Consider the following 9,459-nt stretch of genomic DNA (forward strand, 5'->3'; position numbering starts at 1 on the left):
ACAGTATTTAAATATCAATTTTTAAAAGTTAAGTTTTAATGTTTTATTTTAGGTATGGTATCTTCCCATGTTCCACCCATCCACCAAACCTGTATCCCTAAATCCATTCATTTACGTAATATGTAGGTAAATCCTGCTGAAGTGTATTTTTTCTGGTACTTACCTCAGTTACAGTTGGAGTTGTTAGGTATCTTAGTCATCATCCAACCCAATATCCACTTGTATTCTGGAAAAACTGAGAGCCAGAGGTGTGACTTACTTCACCTCTTACAACTGGTTGGTGGTGGAGTTGCAATAGGATATTTTTTCCACTGCTTATTTTGGGGGGCATAATACCCCCCTCCTTTTTTTTGCTCCCCTGGAGTTTGTAAAGGGCTTCTGCAAGTCTATAGGAGTTAATAAAGGCTTGTTTAAAAAGTGATACCTTCCTGCTAAGTTGATATTTTTAAATTCACCCCTAGTGGTTATTTCTGTCTGTATGTATTGGGTTGGCCAAAAGGTTTGTTTGGGTTTTGATGTTAAGATGTTATGGAAAAACCTGAATGAACCTTTTGGCCAACCAAATAGAATATATATGAGTTAGAAAAGTTACTTAGAGTCTATTGGAGAGCTACATATTGGCATCTAACTGAAAACTGGTGCTTTCAGGATACAAAAATAACAGGAAAAGGGAACTGGAATAAGATTCTTAGAACATTTAATGGTGCATTATAAATGACATCTCCTCATAATTTTTGAGGAAACCCTCTACTAACAGAGCTGAATGAGTCAGTAACGAGATATTATTAGGAGTACCTAATGATGTTCCTTATATACATATATTGTACCTCATTTTAAAATTGTCACAGGAATGCTTGAACCAAAGCATTTCCAAAATTATCATTGTAGTAACGTTATATATGCTAATGTGATTTATGTATTTCCTAGCATGTTTCACCTTCCCTCTTCACGGAACCTAATGAAATATCACAGTATTTACCGATAAAGGAGGCAGTTTGTGAGAAGCTAATATTTCCAGAAAGAATTGATCCTAACCCTGCAGACTCAAAACAATGTACACCTGTGGAATAGAATGTGTTGTAACATATACTCACTGTGGAATCTGGCTGGCTATTTGGAGGGGGGTATTTTTATTTTGAGAATTAATTGCCTTGTCTCTGTGTGGATTTTCTGTAACCTTAAAGGAAAAAAAAATAAAGGATTGTTGCAGGCAGATTCTACTCAACTGCTGTTTGTACCCTGTCTTCAAATTCATATTCCAGGAATTTATATTCTCTGGAATTAAGTTCAGATTTCTAAATTGTAACAAAGCAGAGTCCCATTAAGAAGAAGGTGATGTGTGTATGTCTCTGAAGGAGTGAGCACAACCTGTATCTCATGAAATGCCATCTTCTACCATGAGGAGAGGTTATTTTAAATCACTCAATCATAGCACCTTGTGGCTTTCATTGGATTCCTAATCATGTGCATTGATGTAGTTTAGTGGCTTTTTACCTTGTTTTTTGCCTCCTAGGAAATTGATCTATGCCCAGGAATTTTTTAAAAAATTACCCCTTAAATTTTAAATTGGCTTTTAAAGTTTAAAGAAAGTCAGACAGAGAACCAAATTATATTTTTGGATAAGGTGTTATGTTCATGGAAACACATGAACATGGTTTGCCACTAACAGTCAGGGTGTCAGAGCCATCTCCTTCCATCTTTAGGTGCTTTTTCTGTATTTGGCAGTATCTGTACTGACATGTATTCTACTTCTATCTTCCACTGGATATTGAATTTGATATTAGTAATAAAAAGTTTGAATTACAGTGGATTATTTTAAGCAAATATTACATCAACCCCTAAAGCAATCAGATTAATTTTCTGCTTAAAATATTTGAAGGGTAGCTGTGGAGGAGGAGGAGGCTTATTTTAAAGTCTAAAAGCCAGTTTTTCATTTTTTTAAGATTCATGTTTTTAACGTTACAGGGGATCCAGGAAAGTGTAATTAATTAGGACAAGACCTCAGTAGTACAGAAAGTACACAGAGGTAAATTAAAAATCCATTTGGTTATTTTGATGATGACCTTTAAATATATTCTTTTCTGCCTTTCTAAATGATCTCCATAAAGTAGAAAGTAGTTATAAAGCACCAAGTAAGAAATTATTTTAAATGGATTTTAAAAAATATTTTATTTACAGGGCAGGGGAAATGAATTACCCTCTCCCCCACCCCCACACTTTTTCTAGTTTGAAATAGCTATTGTACATATTTCCACTTGATGCATAAATCACTAAAGAAGAATATTTAATTGTAAGTATTAGAAAAACTCTTCAGGTATTAGCCTGAAGATAAATTTGAATACAATTGGATATTCATCATTGCTCAGACTCTGGTGTATTCTTGTGTGTATTTTTTTTTGTTGTTGCTAATTTTATTGCTAAATTTAGTCGAAAATAATTTGTGTATTTGTATTCTACTTCATCAACCTGCAAGGTGTAAAAGAATCAGGATTTTTTTGGCTATAAGAAAACACATGACATACTCACTGTATATTAAATATATGTACTTAGTGTTTCCTCCTAGGACACAAAAATGTATATTTTGTACTCTGCTTTCTGTTTATTTGCCATGCAGATTTGAACAGAACAGACTCTTTAGTTATACAAATTATGAAAAATGGAAAACTTAAGAATATTTATGAGTTGAATTAGTTGAGGTTTCTGGGTAACAACATATTATACATATATTTTTAACTTAATTCAGATATCTTAGTCACAAAATAAGTCTTAGATTACTTATTTTGAGAATCCATTATTAAAAATTGTAGAATTGATCTTTTTATAGAGGGTGGAAGGTGGGTAGGATGAGGTGAATGGATAAACTTATAAAAACATCATTAGCTCATTCCTGTGGAGAATACCAAGAAAACTTGTATTTGCCCATTGCTAAATAAGACCTATACCATTTTATATTTATTTGTTCCAAGTGTCTTTTTGTAAAAGGAGAATAAACAATAAGTAATTACTGATCTGTGTTTTGCTATTTCATTTGATTCCATTTTTCTTGAAACTTAATTAAAAATGGTTTGATGTACCTTTCTTGTTTGTGCTTTATATATATATTTTAAAATATTTATTTATTTGACTGCATTGGGTCTTAGTTCTGTGGCACTTGGACTCCAGAGTGTGTGGACTTTAGTAGCTGTGCATTGTGGCCTTCGTTGCTCCAAGACATGTGAGGTCTCAGTCCCCGACAAGGGATCAAACCTGTCTGTGTCTCCCGCACTGCAAGGCAGAGTCTTAACCACTAGATCACCAGGGAAGTACCATGCTATAAATGTTTGTGGTAATGTATCATTCCATTTAATTTTAAGTGCTATATGTACTATATGTTGCTAGATACAGGGATCATAATTATGAAGAAAATAGACAGCCCTCTGTATCTGCTGGTTCAACATCTGCAGATTCAGCCAACCATGGATCAAAAATACTGAAAAAGAATTTCCAAAAAGCAAAACTTGAATTTGTTGTGTACCTGCCAGCTATTTACATAGCATTTATGTTGTACTTAAAACTATCTACGTAGCCTTTACATATTATAAGTATTTAGAGATGACTTAAAGTGTATGGGAGATATGTGTAGGTTATATGTAAATACACCATTTTCGAGTTTGAAGTCAAGTGGAAGGAAGGAAGCATCACTACGAACAAAGCTAGTGGAGGTGATGGAATTCCAGTTGAGCTATTTCACATCCTAAAAGATGTGAAAGTGCTGCACTCAATATGCCAGCAAATTTGGAAAACTCAGCAGTGGCCACAGGACTGGAAAAGGTCAGTTTTCATTCCAATCCCAAAGAAAGGCAATGCCAAAGAATGCTCAAACTACCGCACAATTGCAGTCATCTCACATGCTAGTAAAGTCATACTTAAAATTTTCCAAGCCAGGCTTCAGCAATACATGAACCGTGAACTCCCAGATGTTCAAGCTGGTTTTAGAAAAGGCAGAGGAACCAGAGATCAAATTGCCAACATCATCTGGATCATGGAAAAAGCAAGAGAGTTCCAGAAAAACATCTATTTCTGTTTCATTGACTATGCCAAGGCCTTTGACTGTGTGGATCACAATAAACTGTGGAAAATTCTGAAGGAGATGGGAATACCAGACTACCTTACCTGCTTCTTGAAAAACCTGTATGCAGGTCAGAAAGCAACAGTTAGAACTGGACATGGAACAACAGACTGGTTCCAAATAGGTAAAGGAGTACGTCAAGGCTGTATATTGTCACATTGCTTATTTAACTTCTAGACAGAGTACATCATGAGGAACGCTGGGCTGGAGGACACACAAGCTGGAATCAAGATTGCTGGGAGAAATATCAATAACCTCAGATATGCAGATGACACCACCCTTATGGCAGAAAGTGAAGAGGAACTAAAGAGCCTCTTGATGAAAGTGAAAGAGGAGAGTGAAAAAGCTGGCTTAAAGCTCAACATTCAGAAAACTACGATCATGGCATCCGGTCTCATCACTTAATGGCAAATTGATGGGGAAACAGTGGAAACAGTGGCTAATTTTATTTTTCTGGGCTCCAAAATCACTGCAGATGGTGATTGCAGCCATGAAATTAAAAGATGCTTGTTCCTTGGAAGGCAAGTTATGACCAACCTAGACAGCATATTAAAAAGCAGAGACATTACTTTGTCAACAAAGGTCCATCTAGTCAACACTATGGTTTTTCCAGCAGTCATGTATGGATGTGAGAGTTGGACTATAAAGAAAGCTGAGTGCCGAAGAATTGATGCTTTTGAACTGTGGTGTTGCAGAAGACTCTTGAGAGTCCCTTGGACTGCAAGGAGATCCAGTCAGTCCATCCTAAAGGAGATCAGCCCTGGGTGTTCATTGGAAGGACTGATGCTGAAGCTCTGATACTTTGGCCACCTGATGCAAAGAGCTGACGCATTGGAAAAGGCATGATGCTTGGAAAGACTGAAGTCAGGAGGCAAGGGGGATGACAGAGGATGAGATGGTTGGATGGCATCACTGACCCAATGGACATGAGTTTGGGTATACTCCGGGAGTTGGTGATGGACAGAAAGGCCTGTCATGCTGTGGTTCATGGGGTTGCAAAGAGTTGGACTTGACTAAGCAACTGAACTGAACTGAACACCATTTTGTATAAGGGAGTTGAACCACCCTCTGATGTTGGTTGGGGGAGGGGGGCCTGGAATCAATCCTCTGGATACCGAGGGATGACTGTGCTGCTTATGTCTTCATGGAGTTAAAGACTAATGGAGGAGACAAAGTAAAAATAATTATAAATGTTAGTAATTTCAATGATGGAAATAATACTGATTTAAGAGATTAACAAAATCACCTTTGGTGGAGGTAGTTAGAGTTCTACCTAGAAGAGGATGTAGAAAGCCTCAAGAGAATGTCACTCCTGTCTTAACCAGGAGAAAAAGCTGGATAATTTATGTAATAAGATTCAAGGTGCTGGGAAGAATTGAAGGCAGGAGGAGAAGGGGACGACAGAGTATGAGATGGTTGGATGGCATCACTGATATGGATATCATCATGATATCCATATCACTCAATGATGATATCACTCATATCATCAATGGATATGAGTTTGAGCAAACTCTGGGAGATAGTGAAGGACAGGGAGGCTTGTGTGCTGCAGTCTGTGGAGTCACAAAGAGTCAGACATGACTGAGTGACTGTACAACAACAACAACAATCTATATAATTACGGTTTTTCATGAGCGCATCAGACAGCTGAGGTTGCAAAGCAAAGTCAACTGAATCACAAAGTGATAAGCCCTCAAGAGGTGGAAGGTACCAATTGTTCCATCTTAGAGCATGAGAGAAAAGAGGTGGCCACTGTACAAGCAGGTAAGAAATCAACTAAGATTTTAACAAATTCTGAAAGGCTCATTATGGGCTAGTGCGTCTATTTGGAAGAACTAAGAGTCTCAAAAAAGAGACATCATACACTCAAGGGCCTGCCCCAGTGCTTACAGTGAACGGGCAGGACAAGGGACCAGAAAGTCCCTGTCAGCAGTTCAGGCATGCAGGAGACTACTGCTGAGGGATAGGTATGAAACCCTGCCCGTTTACCACCTTCTTTTGAAGGATGCAAAAGACTTAAGCTGCTGGGGGAAGAGCAGCAAATATCACCCCCAAGGCCCCAGCAAAATCCAGTATTTCTGGGAGAGGAATAAAAGCAAAACCCATCTGCTTCTGGGAGAAGGAATAGGAAATGCTCTGCCTTCAGGACCCAACCATTATTGCTGGGGAAGGAGTATAAGCAAGTAACCTCTGACCTCAGAGGAGGAACAAAAAAACCTGGCCCCAGGATACCACACGGAAGACAGAGAAGTCTGCTACCACTGGGAGATGGGCATGAAATTTACACAACAGTAGAATTCACATCATTTTCAGGTACATCCAGAACAATCACCAAGATGGAGAATATTCTAGGTCATAAAACAAACCTCAACCAATATGTAAAACGCTTGAAATCATGTGGATTATATTTTCTGACCATACCACACTAGCAAAAACCAGTAACAGAAATCTGGGAAATACCCAAATAACCTCTGATGAGAGAAGTAAAGGGAGCAAATACCATGATCATAGAATGAAAGACTTAAGATATTAATATGGCCTACGGAATATTCCCCAGATTGGCCTACAGAATCAATGTAATCCCATTCAAATTCCTAGTTTTTTTTTCATTAGACATTTATAAGATAGGATTCTAAAATATGTGAAATTCTGAAGAATCTAGAATAGCCAAAAGAATTTGGAAAAAGAATAAAGTTCAAGGACTCAAAATACCTGACTAAAAAACTTAGCCTAGAGGTACAGTAGTCAAGCCTATATGACAATTTTTTAGAATAGACATGTCATAGAGTCCAAGCTTGCTCAGCTCACCACACGACAGACCAATAAGTCTATAGATGAGATGTTGAGGCAAGAAATAAGATTTTATTTGGAAAGCTGGCAGACCGAGAAGATGACAGTGTCTCAAAATAACCATCTTATCTGGGTCTAGGTGCCAGGTTCTATTACAGAACAGAGAGTGGGAAGGTGAAGAAATAAAAAGGCCATTTACTCTTGCAAATATTTCCTGGAATGGCCAGCTCTGGGGAAGGGATGTATTAATTTTTTCCTTCTTGCTTCCATCCATCTACAGGTGGACAGGTTCCTGAACAAAGGCATTTTGGCTTAACATTTAGGTAGAAGAGCAGGGTTCCCTGAGGCAGGCCACTATGTATGGACAGTATCCTTTTAGTGAACAAAAGCAAAGCTTAAACAGATCCAACATGGAGTCAAAATTGGCTCTTCCCTGTAACAGACATACAGATCAATGGAACATAATAGTAAATCAAGAAAGAGACCTACAGATCTACCTTTAACAAAGATGCAAACATAATTAAATAGAGAAATGATAGTCTTTTTTTGTGATATTAAAAAAAATTTATTGAAGTACAGTTAATTGAGTATGTTGTGTTGTACAACAAAGTGACCAGAAAGTTGGTATATAGATCAACTTTAAAAAGTAGTCACAACCTAGAAGTTGAGGGTTATGTTTTATTTCATGGGAATTTTTAGATCTTCAAGCTCAGGAGACAGCATCTCAAATAACCTTGAGAGAACTGTTCTAGAGAGGTGAGGGGAGGAGTCAGGTTATATAGAAGCTTGCAACAAGGGGCAGGTAGTCTGAACATCAAAAGATTATTGTTAATTAAGGAAAAACATGTCTCAGGGAGTTTAGTGCTTTTCTATGTATGGGAAGATGCAAGAGTCTGGGCTGACTGAAATCCTTCCTTTCATATGCACCTCAGCTATCTGGGGCCAGCATCCTGCGATTTGATTTTTCACATGCTTAGTTCCTTGCTCACAGTAGGGAGTGGGGCAGCTCGTGGCAGCTGCCAGAAAGCAGGCATTGTTCTTCCTGGGTTCAGAAATTCACGTTTGGAGGGCCAATATCCCTGATGGCTGTGGCATTCTTGCTTATCCTTATTGCAGGAAACATTCCATTTTGTAGTACCTCTCCATAGAAATTTGATCAGTATTTGGGAGACATTTCATGACCATTTTTTGTCCCACAGCATTGGGAGGCTCATATCAGATCAGGTGAAAGTTCTTGTTGATATGTCACTCCAGGTGTTAATTTCCAGATTAAGCCCATTGATAGGTAACAAAAGATTCTCTGGATCCTCTATCTTCTTACCTGTTAGGATCCAGGAGATATTTCCCTTTGCTTTTTCCCATACCTAGAATCACACTATTACAATTATTGATGTCATACAGAACTATATCTCTGATGAGGTGTTTCAAGTTGCCTAGTCACCATTACATTTATTGGTGATGTGATTACACACTGTAAGAGACAACGATCTTATAAAATAGATATAAGTAATTTTGATGAAGTGTAGCAGAGAGACAATGGCATACACAATTTGGAAACAACAAATTAAAATAACGATTAGTATAACTAGCTGTAGTCTAGTTGCAGTAAGCCATCAAGTCCAAAGGAGAGCCAGCTGGAGAAACCAAATTTTGGCAAGATGTAGAGAGAAAGATAAATGTTTTATCTTTGTTTAAAAAGGCATACTTTATCAACTTGTTGTAGTCATAGTGTTGCAGGAAGGGGGACCCCTTCCAGGGCCCGAAACTAGGCTCATGTCTAACCCTCGGAAATGAATTGTCCGAGGAGACATGTGCTGACAAAGCAAGAGATTTTATTGGGAAAGGGCACCCGGGTAGAGAGCAAGAGGATAAGGGAACCCAGGAGAACAGCTCTGCCACTTGGCTTGCAGGTTTTATGGTGATGGGATTAGTTTCCGGGTTGTCTTTAGCCAGTCATTCTGACTCAGAGTCCTTCCTGGTGGTGCACGCCTTGTTAAGCCAAGATGGATGCCAGAGAGAAGGATTCTGGGAGGTGGTTGGGCAGGTGGTGTCTCCTTTTGACCTTTCCTGAACTCTTCCGGATGGTAGAGGCTTGTTAGTTCCGTGTTACTTACCTGGACCTCCTGTCATAAAACAACTCATACAAATGGTTACTGTGGTGCCTGCCAGGGTGGCCAGTTTCAATCAGTGTGCTTCCCCTAACAAAAGCACAAGAGTAAAACTGTTAACTGGGGAACAGATTCATGTTACTATGTTTTCCAAAGTCAAAGTTATATTTATCAGTACATTCAGTCCCGTGTAATTGATACCTTTGATTCACATGAAGTAATCAGGTTTTCCATTAGAGTTTGTCATTTGTTACTTTCAGTTCAGTTCAGTTCAGTTCAGTCGCTCAGTTGTGTCCGAATCTCTGCGACCCCATGAATCACAGCACGCCAGGCCTCCCTGTCCATCACCAACTCCTGGAGTTTACTCAAACTCGTCCACAGAGTCGGTGATGCCATCCAGCCATCTCATTCTCCGTCGTCCCCTTCTCCTCCCGCCCCCAACCTTTCCTAGCA

General features: G+C 38.6%; 1 protein-coding gene across 2 annotated transcripts in view; it reads left to right on the forward strand.

The window, feature by feature from the left end:
• Positions 1–3,009, forward strand: part of TIPRL (TOR signaling pathway regulator) — a 65,210-nt gene extending 62,201 nt beyond the window's left edge. For both annotated transcript variants that reach the window (XM_055402102.2, XM_055402103.2), the window contains one exon: positions 928–3,009. In XM_055402102.2, the coding sequence (XP_055258077.1) occupies positions 928–1,071 (144 nt within the window). In that variant the 3' untranslated portion in view covers positions 1,072–3,009. The remainder of the gene's footprint in view (positions 1–927) is intronic.
• Positions 3,010–9,459: the final 6,450 nt, after the last annotated feature.

Source organism: Moschus berezovskii, chromosome 4 (genome assembly GCF_049115385.1).
Source record: "Moschus berezovskii isolate FMDL1 chromosome 4, NW_MosBer_1.0, whole genome shotgun sequence".
Classification (NCBI taxonomy): Eukaryota; Metazoa; Chordata; class Mammalia; order Artiodactyla; family Moschidae; genus Moschus; species Moschus berezovskii.